The sequence below is a fragment of the Esox lucius genome, chromosome 12 (assembly GCF_011004845.1).
Source record: "Esox lucius isolate fEsoLuc1 chromosome 12, fEsoLuc1.pri, whole genome shotgun sequence".
NCBI lineage: Eukaryota > Metazoa > Chordata > Actinopteri > Esociformes > Esocidae > Esox > Esox lucius.
Genome location: NC_047580.1, coordinates 5,228,888 through 5,251,441, shown reverse-complemented (window position 1 = coordinate 5,251,441; position 22,554 = coordinate 5,228,888). Strand labels below are relative to the sequence as shown.

Sequence of the window (22,554 nt, the reverse complement as noted above, 5' to 3'; positions counted from 1 at the left end):
AGACCATCATCAACATTCTCTGGCTTCACTACCATGATTAATAGAAATGATAACCAATGATTTTTTTTATTTTTTATTATTCGAGTTAAACATAGAATGGTGACAACTGTAAATAAGGGAATCGCAAAGTTAAACAAATGATGCAATGCCCACAGAAATGTTTACAAAACACAATTACATGAAAGATTTGTTTAAAACTCTTGCATTCAAGTCATCATGTTCTGTTATCAATAGCTTCATTTATTCCTTTTTTTGTCCTTTTGAATCTGCCTATAAAGCTGTCATATATAACATTCCTCAGAATATGCTGTTTGTATTGTTCTATCACAATAACGTGTTGATGAAAAGACAGATAAAAACATCTGTATTTCCCCAATCATTTGAGCAACAAACGAGTAATTACCTGAAAGGAAAATGTGAGTCTTTGTGGTTTCTGGACGCAACTTTCACTTCTGCCACAAGCTAGAAACTAAAGACATAAATCAACTGTTTTTACCCAGTAGTCTCCAGGATGTTTGTTGTTTTACTGTGAAACCCAGAAACACAGGATGTTTGTGGTTTTGCTATGACACCGGCAAGGTTTTGTACCTTGTTTTACAATTTGTTGTAAGGCCAATTTCTGTATTTTTTGAGAGACACCTACATTCATTCCTAGAAGTAATAAGGAATTAAATAAATGGATGTATTTCCATTTTATAAAAATTCCAATTTAGCTTAGTACTAATCTATCAATGACAGATTAGGCAAATATAAATGGTACCGTAGATCTGTCAACAGCCTACTTTTTGCATTACTTCCAAATCCTACATTTACAGGTTTTAGCATCGCCTGCATTTTGTAAGGAAAGGTAGAGATTTGGCCAATAGACTTGGTGGTATATTTACAAGAGATTACAAGAAGTTCTTATCTAGAGGTTAATCAAACACCAATTTGAGAACCGTTCTGGGTTAACCAAGATTAGCTTAGTGTGAATAGCAAATTAAGGGGAAAAGGGCAATGACTACGGGGAGCGACTTGCGGCATGAAAACGAATTCTGCCTCTTTTTCATTTTAAAAAACAGACAATGGTTGTGGCTTTGACAGATCATGGATTATGGATGATAAGACACTTCTATGGTATCCAGATTAGCGGTATGTTGACTCTGATGCCCACTCAGTACTTTTATTGCTAATTTTCACATAATTATTTTTATCTGAAATAAACAGCAATTATGTAGTCATGTACATTATCAATACATTTTTTAAGCATTAAACAATTTGTTATGATGTTAAAGGGATCAGTCATACCAGGTAAAGCCATAAAAAAAAATTCTCCATTGGAATCTTGTTGATTCCATTTTTAGAAGTGTATGGTATCTGCTAGCATTACAATCGTCTCAATATTTCTTCCTAATGAATCCAGAGAAGTAAACATTGTTATGAATCATCTGACTCTGTGTAAGTAGATAGAAGCCAACTGTGTGATTAATGTTTTTGGTTTAAATTATGTTTAAATTTTTTCCATTAAATTGCCCTACTTACTTTGTCAGCACAAATACACACGTGCATATGACACATACCATCCTATAAGTGTCAGTGTGCATGTTTCAGTTCTTCCCGGTCCATATTTATACTAGCCTTTCTCTCCTACCTTTATATACGGTCATGTCCATCCAGCCCAGGCCCTCCTGCTGAAAACCGTTCATGTCATCAGTAAAGGGGTACCCAGCCTGCTTGCCAGCTTCTATGAAGGCCCGGTGCAGAGGGTGGTCCGTTTTCCCCCTGGACACATGCAGGGGCCCGCTGTCCCCCCGGTACCGGTTGCCCCCCAACTCATGGCACTGAGCCTTGCGGAAGTAGGGGAGACAGTGGTCGTAGTCCCAGCCCTCCGCTCCCTCCCTCTGCCAGCGGTTGTAGTCTTCGGCGTGACCCCGGATGTACACCATGGCGTTGAGAGAGGAGGAGCCACCCCACACTCTACCGCGGGGCCAGTACATCACACGGCCGTCCATGTGCTTCTGGGTTAGAGTGTGGTAGAACCAGTTGACCTTGTCGTCACACAGGTTGTAGGTGAGGGCGGCCGGCATGTGGATCTTCCAGGAGAGGAGGGTGCTGCCAAGGGTCAGGTCTTTGGGGCCGGCCTCAAGAAGGAGCACTGACTCCTGGGGGTCCTCCGTGAGACGGTTGGCCAGGACGCAGCCCGCCGAGCCTGCACCCACAATCACGTAGCTAAAAGACTTGGTGCTTCCTTTGACTGCTGTGGTGCTGTACCTGAGAGACGGGTCCCTGATTTTAGTTAGGGCCATAGCGGAACCTCTTAACCAGGCCGAGACGCCGATCCCCAGACTTAGCCCAACTCTGCCGGACACTGCGGTAGAGAGCATCCTGATGGCTGTGGTAGTCCTCTCCTCAATCACTGTTAGTCACCCCCAAATGTCAGTTCACACCTGTAAAATGAAAGAATTGTCAAAGAAGTGTTTAGGTGTAGAAAAAGGCTGAGTCCCTAATCACTACACCACAGAGCTCTATAGTCAACAGGTGTCAGTATAGCCTCTTGTGTCTATCCTGAACAAATCCTCTTTAGCCACTGGGCGTTTTAACATCTAATTGGCCATTCGTGAATCATATTGATACAGTTAAATTGACTAACATTTCTTACTAAGTTTACCACCACCACAAATAGCATCTATGAACTGTTAGCTTTTGCCACTGGCTGTTTGAACAGTGTATTAGCCAGTAACAAGCTTTACCAGTATCTACTACCTTCCTGGACTAGTCATAGGAATTGGGCAATTGCTAGCGAGTTTGCCAAAGCTATTGCATTTCATGGCATAAGAACATACTTTTTTCTTTAATTTGTGAATGACATTGATACAATAACTATCAATAAAGGTGACAATAACTAACTTTTTCGTCAAGTGAAACGATGGGAGAATCATGGAAATAAAATTAATAAATTGCATTGTTCACAATAGATTAGAACTTGAGTCTTCCACTTGAGAGGCACTTTCTTTAACCACAACACTTGCACATTTCACTAGTCACTAAACACTACTGAGCATTGTGTTAAACTGACTAACGTTTCTTATCAAGTTTCCCTCCACCACAAATAGCGTCTATGAGCTGTTAGCTTTTGCCATTGATTGTTTGAACAGCTTATTAGCCAGTAATAGGCTTACTAGTATCTACTAATTTAGGAATATTCATAAAAATTTAGCAATTGCTAGCGAGACTGAAGATGAACGTTTCCATGCCAGAAACAGTCAATATAACTGTATACAGTTTCAGGCTCACTATAACGTAACTACTGTATGTTCTAGCCAGCAAATGTGTTTGTCTATCCTGACCCAAAATGCATGCACGGATGCATACTTCAAAAATCCACCAGAAACAGGTCGCAAAATAACCGTAAACTGTCTTATTTCAGGCTTACTATAATGTAGTCACTGGAGGTTTTAGCCAACAAAGTTTCAATCTATATGCCTGCGAGGAGATACGATCTTGGGACCTATAGTTCGCACGTCCGCTTCTCTAGCCACTTCGCTATTTAACTAGGTCAGTCAATCGGTTGCATTCGCTCTTCTAAGCTGGCTCCGCTTAAGTGGTCCGGCAAAAAGGTAAACATTCTTGTCAACACTCAAGTCCAAGGATCTTATGTAAATGTTTGAAAAACAGTGTTGAATGAAATATTGCAAATAGCACAACTCCTTTAATATAATGCCTGTGAAACAAGATAGATATTTGTTATGGAATTGTGTACTTTTTTTGACAGGTTTTTTTTGTATATTGTGGATAGAGCGGTGGGCTGGATTCAAACTGGGTTAAAGAGGATCAAATCAGCAATGTATGGGTACATTCAAACAAACTACAAAATGACTGATCTACATATAATATTCAGTATTCAGTATTTATGATGCAAGGTGATCTGTAGATCAGTCAGTATGCAGTAATTTTATGTTCAACTTATTGGACACAGTACCATATTTTTAACCTAATGTTTGCTCATTGGCCATTTTATATGCACCCACATGTAGTATAAGTCATACTGTCATGGCTAGAAGTAGGCAGGACACGTGAAGCAGCATGAGAGTCAAAGAACTTCCTTTAATTCCTTCTTATACTATGAACAAAACAGAAAATAAACCAAGGAGAGTCACAGCCGTGAACTGTTGCGTCAACAAAAGCAAATAATAAACCACAAAGTAACAGACTTAAATAGGGCAACTTAAATAGGGTCCCCAATTATAGACAACCTCTAATTGGGGACAGTCAAAACAGCAGTGCAGAGATGCCTACTGTAGAGGTACCTCTGTGGTCAGGCCCTGACTGTGGCCCCCAGCCAGGACCTCACACAGACCTCTTGCCTCAGAATAGCCAAAATTCTTCAGTGAATGAATTCTACAGGGTTTTGGAAATGTTCCACATGGACAAAGCTCATTAAATGTATATATTTTATAGATGTGGTTCAATCACCTTGCACCTGTTGATCCAGGTCCCATGATGATCATCAACCCTTACAATGTCCCAACACCCTCATTTGGGGAATATCCTGCCTCTAACAGTTGTAGAATCCTGCCTCTAACATTTACAAGAGTGAATTTAAACAATAACCCAACTTGCCTCCTGCTCTTGTTCACTTACCGAACAACACAGTAATAGTATTAACTTGCCCAGGGTGGTTTAGGGTCGGGGGTATAGTACTGTGAGCGTCTAAAGCGTGTATGACAAGACTACACGTCAATGCCAACTGATAGAAGGACCAGCAAGAAAGTTTAAATAGGGAATACTTCTGATGCTGAACAATTTTGTAGAAAACATATATTTGAAACATTAACTGCAGGTTTATTCTGGTCATTTAAGCTTGTATTTATGTTAGTAGTAAAGCATAAATCTTACATATGGCCCCTTTAGAGTGTACTTAATGTCATGTACCATATGGTAAGTTATTGTTTTAAAGTGTTTATTAATATCAAATCTAAAAGATGCATTCCAGGATTTTGGGCCACTACTTGTAAAAGTGGTACTGTTGAGACAAAATAGGTCCTCTGAACATTGTGTACTAGAGTACCCTCCACTAATATTGGCGACATTACAAAATATGAACAAAATGGTCTGTGAAAAAAATGTCTTTCGTGTTAATCCTCTTGGTCTTTCATTCAAAACGTTCACAAAAATCAAACCTTTTATTAAAATAAAACAATTGAAAGTAAAAAATAACCAAGGGTGCCAATATTAGTGGAGGGCACAGTATGTCACGTATATGCATATATGTTCCCCATGACAATAAAACCGCTCACATGCGAATGAGATTTGGTGACAATGCAGGCCATTGGAGTAACTGAAAATCATTGTCATGATAGTGGAGCCAGTTTGAGATGGCGTGTGCTTTGTAACATGGCACACTGTCCTGTCAATGCAGGATGGATCCATGGATTCATGTTGTCCGCACCGAATTCTGACCCCGCCATATGAATGTCGCAGCAGAAATCTGAAAAATGTCAGCCCAGGTGACGGTTTTCCAATCTTCAACTTTGGTTATCATCTATCAATGTAGCCTCATCTTCCTGTTTTTAGCTGATAGGAGTACAACCTGACAGTCTTCTGCTGCTGTAGCCCATCTAATTCAAAGTTTGACATGTTGTGCATTCAGAGATGCCCTTTGGTAAACCACTGTTGTTAAGAGTGGTTATTTTAGTAATTCTGGCCTTTGCCAGTTTGAACAACTCTGGCCATTCTCCTCTTTCTGAGATGCTGGGGAACCACCATGTCAGGTTGCGGTACCACAGTCAATGTTGCTCAGATCACCTCTCTTTCCTATTCTAGTATTTAGCCAAACAACAAGGAAACTTCATGACTGTCTGCATTCTTTATATATTGAGTGGCAGCCACAGGATTTTCTGTTTTGTTAACGAGCAGTACCTTGCATGCAAGTGTAGATTATGATATTTATTTTTGCAGGATTGTGTAAACTGACCCAGCCAAGAAGAGCGAATGTCTCTGAGAGAGCTGAGCGAGCGAGCGAGTGAATCTGCCAGTTGAGGACCTGTGAGGCATTTATTCCTCAAACTAGACACTCTAATGTAATAGTAGTACACCGTTTTGCACGAGATCTTCACTTTCTTGTCAATTTCTCACATGGAATAGATTTCATTTCTCAGAACAAGAATTGACTGATGAGTTTCAGAAAAAAGTTATTTGTTTCTGGCCATTTTGAGCCTGCAATTGAACCCACAATTGCTGATGGTCTAGATCAGAGGTGTCAAACCGGTTCCACGGAGGGCCGAGTGTATGGAGTTAGAGGTGTCTCAATATTCGTAAATATATATAGAAAATCTGTGCGTATATTCATCACAACTCACAAATAACATTTCGATTTGTAAATGTGAAAAAATATTTTGTAAAATAAAAATATTCTGTAAATAAAATTTGTGAAAATGTAAAAAGATATTTCACTAATAAAATACAAATCTGTAAAATATTTACAACTGTTGACTTACATTTACAAATCTTAATTTTATTTACGGATCAGAATTGTATATTTACAAATTTTTTAGGCACATTTTCTTTCGGTCGACAAGTTCTCGTGTGTGTGGTTTCAGAGGGCTCGCTTGGTGGAACTGATGGAAAATACGGACTGGATCCTGGTAGATTGAAGTCTATAGGTAGCTAGTACACGTTTTTCCTGAAAATGTGAGTATAAAGTTTATTTGTATAACAATATTTTCAGCAAATTACTGCATCATTAATGGGTAATACAACGCAGAGTGTGTTCAGGCAACTAACTTAAGCACAGTTAGTTATGTCAGCCTACATCTGGTTGGCTAGCTAGCCAGCTAGTAGGCTACTGTTGCTTAACTGAAGTATCTAACCCCACCGCGCGACTGACTAGATAACGGTATGTTGGTGACTTGCACAGGTGCATTCTTTTCATTTAGTATGAGTCTTGCACATCGTGCTAACTTTAGTTGTTATAAAAGGAAAACTGTATGCATGTGTTAGTCCTCAGAATGTAAGTACAGAGTGATAGTACACCAACATCATGGTTCACATACATCTTGTCTATTTGACAAGTATTGGTCGCCACTTGTCGCCACAACCTTTCATCACACATCCAATCAGACATAGAATTATATTTACTCCACAACATTCTTCTGGCTTTCCCAGGTTATTTGAGAAGGGTTCCCAAGATGATTTAACTGGAATATTGGATCTTTTTATCAGGAGTAACCGTTAATATAATGTGTTTGTATTTCTCTTTGTTTCCCTCCTACTGTAGCTTGTGTCAATGTCCCCTCACAATGTCCTTCAATGTCCCTCACACTAAAACTCAAGGAAATAGGTGAACATTCTTCAGTTCCTTTGCAGTATTTTTAGAATGACATTCCCTAATATTCAATGTGTTAAATTTACTAAAAGCATGAACTACACTGTAGTGATCTTTTCTGACGTCTACTCTACCCAAATCTCAGTGTTCTTATGATTGATTTGATACTGTTACTTAATTTTACAAAAAAGATCCATCAATCATGTGACATTACCCTGCTTCTCTGTCCTTCTTTTTCCATCAACGTGTTATAACGACCATCCTCTTTGCCACCACTAGCAAATTATTGCCGTCATTGAACGCCTAAAATAATCTGTCTCCAAGTTATCAGGAACTAAGGATTATTTCTCATATAGTAGACCATAACATACAATATATTGTATAGTTATTAATATTGCTTTTATTATTATAATTATATTTTTTTGTTATTAACCATGTCTTTGTTTAACATCACGTTGTCAGTATGATTGTACAAAATACTCTGTATTTATTAAATCCCCATGAATTCAAATTAGTAATTATATACTGGAGAATCCTAGTATTCAAAAATATAAACTTTGCTTTGAGAATGCCTGATGTCATCCTCCATTCACTACTGTCAATAAGCAATTACAGTTCAAAAGTTTGCATACCCTTGGAGAATTGGTAATATATGTAAAACATTTTAAGAAAACATGGGTGAGCAGGCAAAACACATTTCAACTGTAGGTTATAACAGAGGGGCACAAAAATGAAAAAATCCTGGTTCAAAAGTCTGCATACTGTGTATTGCCTCCTTTAGCATCAATGATAGTGTGTAGTCTTTTGTAATAGTTGTCTATGAGGCCCCAAATTATTGCAGGCGATATAGCTGTGCATTCGTCTAGGTAAGATGCTTCCAGGTCATGTAAAGTCTTTTGTCGTCTTGCATGAACCGCACGTTTCAGATCTCCCCAGAGTGGCTCGTTGATATTAAGGTCAGGAGACTGTGATGGCCACTCCAGAACCTTCACCTTTTTTTCGACACTAATTGCAATTCAAAAAGCCACAGGTGTGGGAAATTACCCTTTAATTGACATTTTAAACTGTGTGTGTCGCGTTTTGTGTCTGTAACAGGGCAAAACATTCAAGGGTATGTCTTTTGATCAGGGCCATTTGGGTGATTTCTGTTATCATTATGATTTAAAAAGGATTTTCAAAATCAATGCCAAAATTGCACAATTTCTGCCAGGATATGCAAACTTATGAGCACAATTTTATAAACACTAATACTAGCTAGGTGTGCAACACTCGTACTGAATGAACCAAATGCATCTGTGCAAGTCTACAACATATCACGCTGTGGGTTTAGATTAGGGTTGCCACCTTCAATGTGGAAAAATAAGGGACAACTTGCCAGCAGCCCCAAACCCAGCGACACAATTGAAGTGGGGTCTGGGGGTCCTCCCCAATGAGAGTGTCAGATGCTTCATTCCCTGCATTCTGGTGAATTTCTATGCACCAATTTGGTGCATACCAAAAGCTACCTATAGACTCCAATCTACCAAGCTTCAGTCCGGATATTCCATAAGTCCAACTAAGCGAGCCCTCTGACTGAAACCACGCACACTTCTTGTCGACCGAAGAAAATGTGTCGACCGAGCCACATTTGCCAGCTCTGACTGGGGAAGTAATAAATGTAGGGTATAATGTGTCAGAATTGTGATTTATGGCCCTGAGGGCGGGACATCCATATTGATGTGACAGGTGGGCGGGATTCCTGTATGACGTGTGTTCGAGAGGGGACTTCTGGAGTGACGTATGCATGGCCGGTTACTTTGTAATTTATGATTACATTGATGTGTCTGTGTTTGATGTTTTACAACGCGTGATGAGCAAACCAGACTAGTGTTATAACCAGTGGGTTATGTTTGATGATTAACAAATGGACCTTAGGGTTCCGGAATGTTAAATTCCCAGGCAATAAATAAGTGTTGTGTCAGCAGTAAGATGTTTGGTGTTCAACAAAAGGGTGCCAGGGTTCCACAGCCATGTACAACAGATGTAAACTTCCATGTTTTACAATGTGCGTGTAACATGGTGTTTTTCCACAAGCACAGAGTTACACGTGGGAGAAATGCTTTTTGTGTAAGATATAAAGAAGGGGTTAGGAACTTACGCTTTGGAGAGTTTCAGCCCATTTTTCATTTTAACATGAGATGGGCCTTAAGATCAGATCTGCCCTGTAGTAATGGTTCCTTAATAACCACAAACTGTATACTACTACTACAAACTGTAGTATTTTATTTTGAAGGAACAGTCATGGCCTGGGCCAACCACACATTACGCATAGGTGGATTGTGTCACGTTTTGGGTTTTAAAATATTGTTATAAATAAAAACAAGGATTTTGGTATGTGTATGTATGAGCAATTGTGAGTTTTGTAATAAAAATGGTTGTTTTAAGTCAGCATTAACTTTTAAGTTGCATTATATGGCAAAACGTTACAAAGTTACCCACCAGGTAGCGTATAAATTTGCATGAACAACGGCGAATCGTTGACAGGTCAGGATATGTTATTTCAGGTAATTAAAACATTCGTAAAGGCGTCTTTTGAAATTGTACAATGGGGATCAACGCGAGATTGTTGTCCACACATTGGTAGAAATGTTTAATAATAGGCAACGTTGGTTAAAAAAATAAATTATTATTTGCGATTACCGGTTTGTGTTACTATGGGCGTATGATGTCACTTCCGGGTAAGATGTGCTGCATTCTCATAATGACAACTCATGAAATCAGATTTTTGTTTGCTCTATTATGGTCTTGTGTTTGTTACAATTTGAACAGATTTATGGCGATATGGTGACAATAGCCAGCGTTTCTATGTAAGCAGATGAGTTTATCATTAATATATAAAATTATATGACGTGACGTCACGACTGAGCCGCGATAATTAACGAGAAAGGCGTTTCTACCAGACAGGAAGTATCAATATATTTGGTTGTCAAACGTCAACAATCATCAGAAATAAATAGTTACGTTTTATACAGAATTGTAATCATTGCAGCCTGTATAGTTCTAACACAATTTTAATCTAACGCGAATGTCACAGTAAGGTGAGCAGCAACGCCACCGTTCCGTGCACCTTCAGTTCCAATCATCACACGAACGCATCCCGGACTTGTTTTGTGTCACATGTCTTTAATAATCGTTCACACCAGGTCCCTGTTTGCTCATTAGTATGTGTTTAAATGTTTCCCCTCTGCTCCCCACATTGTGGATCATTGTTGTTGCTGTTGTGTGCGTGAATTGTGTTGCAATTACAAACGCTAACAAACGAGACATTTGAACATTTTAAGAATGTGTAAATACATTTTACGATTACACAATCCATGCAAAGCTGTCTTTCATATTGCTTGTTAAAATCTCTGGTTTAGGTTGAGCGGAATGAAACACCAGCCGCGTTTGGTAAACACATTTTTGGGCCTTCAAATCTTGGTAAGTAGACTTTGTTGGGGACCACAAGATTTCGTCTCTGCTCTTTGCAGATTATGTTGTTGTGTTGGCCCCTTCAAGCCAGGACCTTCAGCATGCACTGGGACGGTTTGCAGCCGAGTGTGAAGCGGTTGGGATGAAAATCAGTACCTCCAAATCCGAGGCCTCGGTCCTCAGTCGGAAAAAGGTGGCTTGCCCACTTCAGGTTGGTGGAGAGTTCTTGCCTCAAGTGGAGGAGTTTAAGTATCTAGGGGTCCTGTTCACGAGTGAGGGAAGGATGGATCGGGAGATTGACAGTATCGGTCTGTCGTGGTGAAGAAAGAGCTGAGCCGCAAGGCGAAGCTCTCGTTTTTCCGGTCAATCTACGTTCCTACTCTCACCTATGGTCATGAGCTTTGGGTCATGACCGAAAGGACAAGATCCCGGATACAGGCGGCCGAAATGAGCTTTCTCCGCAGGGTGGCTGGGCGATCCCTTAGGGTGAAAAGCTCGGTCACCCGGGAGGAGCTCAGAGTAGAGCCGCTGCTCCTCCACATCGAGAGGGGTCAGCTGAGGTGGCTTGGGCATCTGTTCCGGATGCCTCCTAAATGCCTTCCTGGGAAGGTGTTCCGGGCCAGTCCCGCCGGGAGGAGACCCCGTGGAAGACCTAGGACACGCTGGAGGGACTATGTCTCCTGGCTGGCCTGGGAACGCCTCGGTGTCCCCCCGGGAGGAGACCCCGTGGAAGACCTAGGACACGCTGGAGGGACTATGTCTCCTGGCTGGCCTGGGAACGCCTCGGTGTCCCCCCGGAAGAGTTAGAGGAAGTGTCTAGGGAGAGGGAAGTCTGGGCATCTCTACTTAGACTGCTGCCCCCACGACCCGGCCCCGGATAAGCGGAAGAAGATGAATGAATGTTAATCAGCTTTAATTACCTGTATACGCTTGTTAATCTTTTCACGCGTGAGTTTCAAATATGCCTTAATGGCCCCCCAGAGTGAGTTTTTTTGCGCGTGAGTTCAGCACTCACTCAGAGTTCCAGAATTTGATTGTGACGTCACAATACATTTAATCTGCAGCTTATAGGTGGTGAGTAAATTGTTATACGTAATTATTCAGAAGCTCTCAAAAAATTATAGATTCAGATTCTTGCATTTAGTAATGGACAAATGCGATCAGTGAAAAGGTAGATTTTTGAAGATAACGTTGAGCTTTTTTCTCAACAAAAGTAGTGCTTTAATACTGTTTTAGTTTGCGCCATCGGTTCGCTACTAGATCTGCCAATTGAGCTTGTGTGTGAACCCTACCAAAACAAACTGACTGGATTAACCCCACGTTAGCTACGTGCATTGAGTGGCGTTCAGACGGTTGACATGAACAGTCACTTTGCCAGGTAAGGAACATTAAATACATTGCAAGCTTCTCTTTTTGACTCGAATTCAAAGAGCTGCAAAAGCTGGTTTATGTGTAACTGTAGCTAGCTAGCAAACGTCAGCTAACCGCTAGCTAACAAAATGTGACCTGTAATGCAGTGCAGCTAAAATGAAGATCATAGTTTTCCCAGGATGGCAAATCTGTCCGAAAGACTGGCAAATGTAAATGACCATCATGTCTTAGAGTTACTCACCTTTATTTATCTTTGGTTGATAAAAAGCATAGCAGCACCCTCAACAGGTAACGTAACTTGAAAGTTTTTACACAATGATTTTGTGTAAAGACCCTCCGCTCCAGACCCTCCGCCGGCTCCTGCTCCTCCGCCGGTTCCTACTCCTCCACCGGCTCCTGTTCCTCCGCCGGCTCCCCCGGCTCCTACTCCTTCGCCGGCTACCCCGGCTCCTACTCCTCCGCCGGCTCTTCCGCCGGCTCCAGACCCTCCGCCGGCTCCCCCGGCTCTTGCTCTTCCGCCGGCTCCTATTTCCCCGCCGGCTCTCCCGTCTCCTACTCCTCTGCCGGCTCCCCTGTCTCCAGCTCCTCCGCCGGCTCCTATTTCCCCGCCGGCTCTCCCGTCTCCTACTCCTCCGCCGGCTCCCCCGTCTCCTGCTCCTCCGCCGGCTCCTACTCCTCCGCAGGCTCCCCCGGCTCCTACTCCTCCGCCGGCTCTTCCGCCGGCTCCAGACCCTCCGCCGGCTCCCCCGGCTCCTGCTCCTCCGCCGGTTCCTATTTCCCCGCCGGCTCTCCCGTCTCCTACTCCTCCGCCGGCTCCCCCGTCTCCAGCTCCTCCGCCGGCTCTTATGTCCCCGCGGGCTCCCCCGTCTCCTGCTCCTCCGCCGGCTCCTACTCCTCCGCCGGCCCTTCCGCCGGCTCCTGACCCTCCGCCGGTTTCCCCGTCTCCTGCTCCTCCGCCGGCTCCTACTCCTCCGCCGGCTCCTACTCCTCTGCCGGCTCTTCCGCCGACTCCTAGCCTTCCGCCGGTATCCCCGTCTCCGGCTCCTCCGCCGGCTGCTGGCCCTCCGCCAGCTCCCCCGGCTCCTGCTCCTCCGCCGGTTGTCGACCCTCTGCCGGCCCCCCAGGCTCCTGCTCCTCCACCGGCTGTCGACCCGCCGCTGGCTCTCCTGCTGGCTCCTGTTCCTCCGCCGGCTCCCCCGGCTCCTACTCCTTCGCCGGCTACCCCGGCTCCTACTCCTCCGCCGGCTCTTCCGCCGGCTCCAGACCCTCCGCCGGCTCCCCCGGCTCTTGCTCTTCCGCCGGCTCCTATTTCCCCGCCGGCTCTCCCGTCTCCTACTCCTCCGCCGGCTCCCCCGTCTCCTGCTCCTCCGCCGGCTCCTACTCCTCCGCAGGCTCCCCCGGCTCCTACTCCTCCGCCGGCTCTTCCGCCGGCTCCAGACCCTCCGCCGGCTCCCCCGGCTCCTGCTCCTCCGCCGGCTCCTATTTCCCCGCCGGCTCTCCCGTCTCCTACTCCTCCGCCGGCTCCCCCGTCTCCAGCTCCTCCGCCGGCTCTTATGTCCCCGCGGGCTCCCCCGTCTCCTGCTCCTCCGCCGGCTCCTACTCCTCCGCCGGCCCTTCCGCCGGCTCCCGACCCTCCGCCAGTTTCCCCGTCTCCTGCTCCTCCGCCGGCTCCTACTCCTCCGCCGGCTCTTCCGCCGACTCCTAGCCTTCCGCCGGTATCCCCTTCTCCGGCTCCTCCGCCGGCTGCTGGCCCTCCGCCAGCTCCCCCGGCTCCTGCTCCTCCGCCGGTTGTCGACCCTCTGCCGGCCCCCCAGGCTCCTGCTCCTCCACCGGCTGTCGACCCGCCGCTGGCTCTCCTGCTGGCTCCTGTCCCTCCGCCGGCTCTCCCGTCTCCTGGCCCTCTGCCTCCCCGGCCTGTCCCTGCGGCTCCGCCTCCCCGGCCTGTGCCGGCAGCTCCGGGCGCTGAGCCTCCGCCGGTCCGGGTGTGGTCGTCCCGGTCTTGCGGTCGGGAGCCCGCGCCTTTGGGGGGGGGTACTGTCACGTCCTGGCTGTGCCCCTAGCCATCTCTGCGCTGGGCTCGGGGCATAGCCAGGGCAGGACAGGAGGTGGCCTTTAGCCACCTCTACTCCTTTTTGGTTTCCCCAATTGGAGGCAGGTGTTAGTCATTGCCTCCAATTGGGGACCCTATTTAAGTTTAGTTTGTAGGCCCCGGGGCGTGGTTCATTTTGGTTTTGTTATCCTGTGTAAGGAATACCCACGTCACTGGTTGCTGCCTTTTGGTTTTGTTGGAGTCCTTCTTTCATTTGTATTAAACATGGATTACCCTTGTGACCTTCAGTCTGCGCCTGTGTCCTTCAACCACCACAGCCGTGACAGGGTCAAACACAGTATTAGTGTTCCTAATAATCCTTTAGGCGAGTGTACATGTTCAATACATATGGGAGTGTGAGTGGAATCAGCTTAAAAACACATACACAGATGTCAAAGCTTTCTTGAAGACCTTTGATGCTCCAGAGCGCCATGACCCTCAGGATGCTCTTTTTGGCAGTTGTACTAATGCAATTCATCTGAAGTTTACAGCTCGAGAAGGGGAGACTATTCAGTATAACGATGTCTGTAGTCTTTACCCATTCTGCAACAAGACAAAGACTTATCCGATTGGGCATCCAGACATAATCTTTCGAGATTTCAAACCACTAGACACCTACTTTGGTATTGTTATGGCTACGGTGTGTCCACCGAAAAGCCTTTATCACCCTATTTTACCGCACAGAGTCGGCGGTAAGCTGTTCTTCCCCTTGTGTAGATTATGTGCAGAGTCAAACCATGTAACTGATTGTTCCCATACTGATTCAGAAAGATCTTTAACCAGTACCTGGGTTTCTATTGAGCTGGTTAAGGCTGTTGAGAGAGGATATTGCATTGTGAAAGACATCGGATGATCTTTTTGCAGATTACATGAGAACATTCCTGAAGCACAAGCAGGAAGCTAGAGGCTTTCCGCCATCTGTGGTTGACGATGAGGGTAAAGACCAGTATATCTGTGAATATCATGAAAAGGAGGGTGTGGAGCTTGACAAGGAAATATTGTTGTAAACAGTGCTAGGCGATCTTTGGCTAAATTGGCAATAAATAGTCTTTGGGGCAAGATGGGTGAGCGGACTAATCTTATGAACACAATGCTAATTACAGATCCGGAGGAGTTTAGCCACTACCTTTTTTCCAGTGAAATAGAAGTTGGTTATTTCTCTTTCATCTCAGACACTGTTGCGATGGTACAGTGGCGTTACACAAAACAGACACCAATCAAGCCACGTAACGGCAACAATTTTATTGCCGCGTTCACAACCACTTATGCTAGACTCAAGTTGTATTCACTCTTGGAGAAGTTGGATAGATGTGTACTCTGCACAGACATTGATTCAGTGATCTTTGTCACACGCCATGGGGATAGTGTGCCCCCACTGGGGCCATTCTTGGGTGACTTGACTCGGGTAAAACATATTTTGTGAAGATGTTGTTGGATAATACTGACGTTGTTTTCTCCAAAGAAATTCTAAATATCGTCTGGGTTCATTCATGTTGGCAACCGCTGTATGACGAAATGTTGAAGGTTAGGGAGATTACTTTCATAGGATGTCTACCAACATCGCTGTGTGATGACAATCTGCTACCAATTCAGAAAAACAACCTTTTAATTATTGACGATTTAATGAAAAGTGCATCAGAGAGTTTGGAGATGGGGAGAGTTTTCACACAATATTCACACCACCGTAACCTGAGTGCAGTTTACCTTGGCAAATCTAGTAGAACTATTAACTTGAACACAAACTACCTCATCTTGTTTAAAAACCCCTGCGACAATCAGCAGATTAGCATTTTAGGCAGACATATATACCCCTGTCATTCTCGATTCTTCATGGATAGTTTTAAAGATGCAACACATCTGCCTTTTGGTTATTTACTTATTGACTTTAAAGCTATAACACCAGAAGACTACTGTCTGAGAACAGGGTTATTTTCGGGGGGTTGGCCTGTCGTGTACATTCCTAAGAAAGTTTGATCATGTCTAAACGCATTCGTAGAAATTTACCACTTTTGAAAATGATATTTAAGGCATCAGCAAGTCAACGAAAAGTTATTATAGAATCAGCCTCCACCGACCTCATTCTATCACTCTGTGAAATAGCGCTTAATCTAAGGTGCGGAAATATACCCTTAACAGAATCGCAGCTCCGAAATGTAAAGAGACAAAAAGCCAAAATGATATACATTTATATACAAAGAACACTTCAGTCGCAAGGCAAAGAAAAATTTTGTGGAAATTCTTGAACTGGTGTATTCTTGGTCATCCTATACATGTATGAATGAGTTACTAGTAAAAGATGCCGAGCAGGACCTGGTGTTTGACTAGGAGACATCCTTGACCGGCACCGGCGGATTAGAGGGTTACTCGTAAATCTGTATAACCCTTTATTGTCTCTGATTATTCAGACATTGTGTCTCCTTAGGAGTTGAGAAGTATAAGGTGGGGGGACAGCCCGCCCTTGGGGTAAATGTTACACAATACAGATGGGCAACAACTTACCACACCCCTTCTAACATTTGAAATAAATACGGATTGTTCATGTCTTACGGCAGAGACTCCTCGGACGATAATGTTTGTAAGCGTTTGACGCGTCTCTCTTATTTGCAAATAATTAATAAACTTTTAATTGTGCCAAGAGAATTTTGTCTCTGTTTCTTACTCCTTTAAGAGTGTCAATCGATGCAATTACCATCACAAAAACCATCAACCAATCTGGAGGTTTTCTACTGCTGTTCCATTCCTAACCAACCAGTCTAATTGCATCGAGACAGGGTTAAACAACATGGACCATGCTCAGAAAATTTTTCTGGTGCCACAACATCAGTTAGAAAACTGCGAGAATCCAAAACAACTAGCAACTATGTAAGACAATCTGTTGAAAATTATTTGGACTCATCGATTCGCAATTTACTGTTGAAGCCTGACATGGATTTACATGAGAAAGCTAAAAGATACTCTGGCATTTTACAAATTTTTTTTACTGTTGTGCGACAGGGGGAGATTGTTACAAATACACTGACTTTAAGTATACTCGGGTCTGAGACTGGGGCTGATGTAGTAAACGTGACTGAGACTAAATGTTGACCGAAATGTTAACCTTTTGGATATTTTGGATGATGTGCCTGCGAGACATGAATGTTGAATATATTCTTAATAGAATGCACTGGTCTAAAGATTTGACTTCATGGAATTCAAATGGTGAATTAGTTTTCAAAGGAGAGATAATCAAGGGCTCGCACCTGTTGGATCTTGTTAAAAGTGTGACAGCAACCAACAAAACTTCTGATGATAGAAGGCCGTTGGGGTGGTGGGTGTTTTTAGAGGCCATGGCATGTCTCAACATGCCTTTTAAAACTATTCCAAATGCGCATGTCAGATGTAAAATCTATTTGTATAAACAAACGTCTGGCGACACAATGATTTACCCACCCCCAGCAACTGGTTTTCAACAAACCAAAGCTTTCTTTGAAACCCCTACCACGGAACCCACAAAATGGCTTCCATTTTGATGTGTTTTTATTTTATGCTTTTTTATCAATTGTGATTAATTGTCAAACTGTATGTTTTACCTTGAATAAATGTTGTATGAAAAATACTATGTAAACATTGATGTGGTTTTACAAATGGTTTTATTTTTGAATAATAAAGTTGACATACACATGATTTGCTTTTCCATTTCTTCAACAACCATGGCACAAATTAAACGATTCACTAGATTGAGCATGTTGTATGCAATTAAACATTTGCTTATCATGCTTACTCTGGTACAACTTAGCTACAAACTTTGAGACTAGGTCATCAGTTTCTCGTAAATCATCAACATAAAAAGACAAGGCATCTTTATAACTCAGACCTTTTGTAATTTGATAGAGAAAGAACACACAATGTTGTCCACACGTGGTTGAAACTATGTCCTGTACTTGTTTTGAACTGTATTCCACATTCTCACAGGTTTGCAGAGAGGCACTGATTGTCTTGGGAAAATATGTAAAATCCGGCAGATTTCCAAAACTGTCATAAAACCTTCCAATGCCATCGTCCGTTATGTAAATAGCGAGCCAGTGCTCCCCGGGGTGATTACTCGGGCGTGTATTAACAATCATCATTGTTACAACATCTCGGACTGGTCCACTAGGTAGTTGGTCGCATGCCAGCACACCATAGAAATGAGTCCTAGATGAAAATTGGTTCACCACACTGGTCAACTCTGCAGTATTCATTTCCACACCGTTTTCCTAATAGTAGTCAACCATGACTTGTCGCCGGCTTGACACTTCGATAATGGAGTCAAAGACTGAATAAACAACCAAATTAATTTTGTGGGGTAGTAGTTGTCTGAACCTCATCTCAAGTCGTACATTCCCTGACTTGATCAAGGATAGGTGCTGACCACATTCCTCGTCCGGCGCGCAGTTGAATGCATAAAGGGCATAACCGTGTAAGAAGTCCGACCTGTCAATAGCCAAGGCTTGGTCCTTTAGCTTCAGGTGTTTTCCTGAAGCTAAGGCCAATTGGTAAAATTCATGCACTGTTGACCCTGTTGTGTAATTTGGTTGGAATGGTTTGCTAGGAAATTCTAATGTTTGAAATTAAATTGATTTTTTTGTGTAACTTCCTGTAAAACTGTCATTGTCCACCAATCCGATGACAATACATTTTGTCAGAGGTCCTAAAAATTGGTTTTCCTGGTTGCAAACGCCACGCCCAGCCGGTAAAATAAATGTCTTCATACACACTCTTTCAATTGGGTACTTGGCAGTGGTTGAGAGTAGCGCTTGAGCGTGTCAAAATTTCACGGCTGGCGAAACAGACACTTTCTTGACAAATAGTGACGAATGATAACGCACATCCCCGGCCCCCATAAGGCAGAACTCATCTTTACCGCGCACCATCCTAACCTTTATATCAACGCCGTTTAACATGAGTTCCTCTTGAAAGATATCGCTATGAACAGGGCCAATCATTTTAAATGTTGTACTATCCACAGAATAGGCAGCCCTTTTCGTAAATGCTCTCTATAACGGCTCTGTAGGGGTATGTTTCGCTACTCTGGTGTTATAGCTTTAAACGGCTCCTTCTCCTCCGCCGGCTACTGGCCCTCTCCCTGCTCCTCCGCCGGCTCCTGACCCTCCCCCGTATCCTGCTCCTCCGCCGGCTGCTGGCCCTCCCCCAGCTCCCCTGTTTACTGCTCCTCTGCCGGCTGCTAACCCACCGCCGGCACTCCCGCCGGCTCCTGTGCCTCCGCCGGCTCTCCCGTCTCCCGGCCCTCCGCCTCCCCGGCCTGTCGCTGCAGCTCCGCCTCCCACGACCGTGACAGTTAAACACTGCCAGAATATCTGTGGGGAATGGTCCGTACCATGGGGCGTACCACCGCTCGCCTGGTTTTAAGTCCAATATCTGTTCCAGTTTTGTACTAAATTTAAAACTAAAATGGGGCTCACCCTTAAGAAACATTCTATTTTTAAATTCATCATAACCCATGGTTTTATATAACTGTTGAGCTCTGTCATTAGTTTTACTATGCCACTGTAATAACCAGTGTTGAGTTCATATTTCCAAGTTTTGTTGTTATACGAGTCATGTAGTTCAAATGCGTTTTCACCCCATGTAAAAGTCTTCCACGTATGTGGGTATTGGAATTCTATTAAAGATACTTTCCAATCATCTTTCAAATCTATACCTTTGGCAAATTTTGTGGTATAGCTCGAACTCGTATTGCTTGGATAGACATGTCTCGATGAGTTACTGGGCAGCGTTATGTAGAAGCCACCGTCACCCATGCTGTTCGCAGTCAATGTAAATGACGTGATCCTGTAAATCCTGGAGTTTTATCCAGTTTCTAGGTCAAGGACTTGTTCCGATGGTATCCAGCTGTTGAATTTCTCAGGCCAACCAAGCCATTTCACAAGACTTTTTCTTCCCTTTCTGTACTTTCTCATACAAAACTGCTTCCACTTCCACTAAAAGCTTTATCCTTAGACACGATTATTTTCAGTAATTCCTGTTCATAAAAGGTCCCAACTATCACATCACCATCGTAATCTTTTATTCTATATACAGGAGGTACCCGAGGAATGCATTCTGTTATTGTAAAATATTCATCTGTGTACCCTTTTTCATAGCCTTTTGTAAACGCTCCTCTCAGCTTTGAGAGTCTCACAGTATCCCCAACCTGGAACTTGTTGCTTTGATTACCATTTCTCATTATTGTTGTACCATACAGGTTCTTGAGAACTAATCTAACATTTTCTTCACAAACGTCAGCAGGCTTCATCTTAATAGACCGATGGTAGCTATGGTTGTATCCATGAACTAAATCTTGAATAACCTCAACATAGCGATACATCTATGCATGTTAACATAAATTTATCGTTATCCAAACTGTAAGCACTCATTTCAACCAAATCCAGCTGAAATTGTGAATTTATATCATGAAGAATAACTCTATTTCTTCTCAAATGTATAGCTACAGGCCTCTGTAGTGTGTATGTATCCTGGGCGAGCAGCCAGTCATCGGCCACGCCATTTTTGAGGTTCTCCCCGGTTTTCTCCAAGTATGCTCTTTTCAAACCCTCTCTACCCACATAAGCACCAGGGTTTGCCAGGTCGTAGTAAATACTTTTCATAACCTGTTCAGACATCGTAGACCACCACCATCACCATCATCTTCCACTTATCCGGGGCCAGGTCGCGGGGGCAGCAGTCTAAGCAGGGATGCCCAGACTTCCCTCTCCCCAGACACTTCCTCCAGCTTTTCCGGGGGGACACCGAGGCGTTCCCAGGCCAGCCGGGAGACATAGTCCCTCCAGCGTGTCCTAGGTCTTCCCCGGGGTCTCCTCCCGGTGGGACGGGACCGGAACACCTTCCCAGGAAGGCGTTGCGGAGGCATCTGAAACAGATGCCCAAGCCACCTCAGCTGACCCCTCTCGATGTGGAGGAGCAGCGGCTCTACTCTGAGCTCCTCCCGGGTGACCGAGCTTCTCACCCTATCTCTAAGGGATAGCCCAGCCACCCTGCGGAGAAAGCTCATTTTGGCCGCCTGTATCCGGGATCTTGTCCTTTCGGTCATGACCCAAAGCTCATGACCATAGGTGAGAGTAGGAACATAGATTGACTGGTAAATCAAGAGCTTCGCCTTGCGGCTCAGCTCTTTCTTCACCACGACAGACCGATACATCGACCGCATTACTGCAGAAGCTGCATCGATCCGTCTGTCAATCTCCCGTTCCATCCTTCCCTCACTCGTGAACAGGACCCCTAGATACTTAAACGCCTCCACTTGAGGCAAGAACTCTCCACCAACCTGAAGTGGGCAAGCCACCCTTTTCCGACTGAGGACCATGGCCTCGGATTTGGAGGTACTGATTTTCATCCCCACCGCTTCACACTCGGCTGCAAACCGTCCAAGTGCGTGCTGAAGGTCCTGGCTTGAAGGGGCCAACACGACAACATCATCCGCAAAGAGCAGAGACGAAATCGTGTGGTCCCCAAACCTGACACCCTCCGGCCCCCGGCTGCGCCTAGAAATTCTGTCCATAAAAATTACGAACAGAACCGGTGACAAAGGGCAGCCCTGCCGGAGTCCAACATGCACAGGGAACAAGTCTGACTTACTGCCGGCAATGCGGACCAAGCTCCTGCTTCGGTCGTACAGGGACCTGACAGCCCTTAGCAAAGGACCCAGGACCCCATATTCCCGAAGCACTCTCCACAGGATGCCACGAGGGACACAGTCGAACCACACTGTTCCTCCTGAATCCGAGGTTCTACTATCGGTCGTATTCTCCTCTCCAGAACCCTGGCATAGACTTTCCCGGGGAGGCTGAGAAATGTGATCCCCCTAGTTGGAACACACACTCCGGTCCCCCTTCTTAAAAAGAGGGACCACCACCCCGGTCTGCCATCCCAGAGGCACTGTCCCCGCCTGCCACGCGATGTTGCACAGGCGTGTCAGCCAAGACAGCCCCACAACATCCAGAGACTTGAGGTACTCAGGGCGGATCTCATCCACCCCCGGTGCCTTGCCACCGAGGAGTTTCATAACCACCTCGGTGACTTCAGCCCGGGTGATGGACGAGTCCACCTCTGAGCCCTCATCCTCTGCTTCCTCAATGGAAGATGTGACGGCGGGATTGAGGAGATCCTCGAAGTACTCCTTCCACCGCCCGACAACATCCCCAATGTTGAGGTCAACAGCTGCCCACCTCTACTGTAAACAGCGTTGGTAGGGCACTGTTTCCCTCTCCTGAGGCGCCGGATGGTTTGCCAGAATCTCTTCGAGGCCAGCCAATAGTCCTTCTCCATGGCCTCACCGAACTCCTCCCAGGCCCGAGTTTTTGCC

At 44.6% G+C, this 22,554-nt stretch overlaps 1 protein-coding gene across 3 annotated transcripts in view; it reads right to left on the bottom strand.

Annotated features, from left to right (window-relative positions):
* The window catches only part of chdh (choline dehydrogenase), a 48,985-nt gene that overhangs the window by 19,500 nt on the left and 6,931 nt on the right, over nucleotides 1–22,554 (bottom strand). For all 3 annotated transcript variants that reach the window (XM_013136570.4, XM_013136572.4, XM_013136571.4), the window contains exon 2: nucleotides 1,631–2,426. In XM_013136570.4, coding sequence (XP_012992024.1) covers nucleotides 1,631–2,363 — 733 coding nt within the window. In that variant the 5' untranslated portion in view covers nucleotides 2,364–2,426. The remainder of the gene's footprint in view (nucleotides 1–1,630; nucleotides 2,427–22,554) is intronic.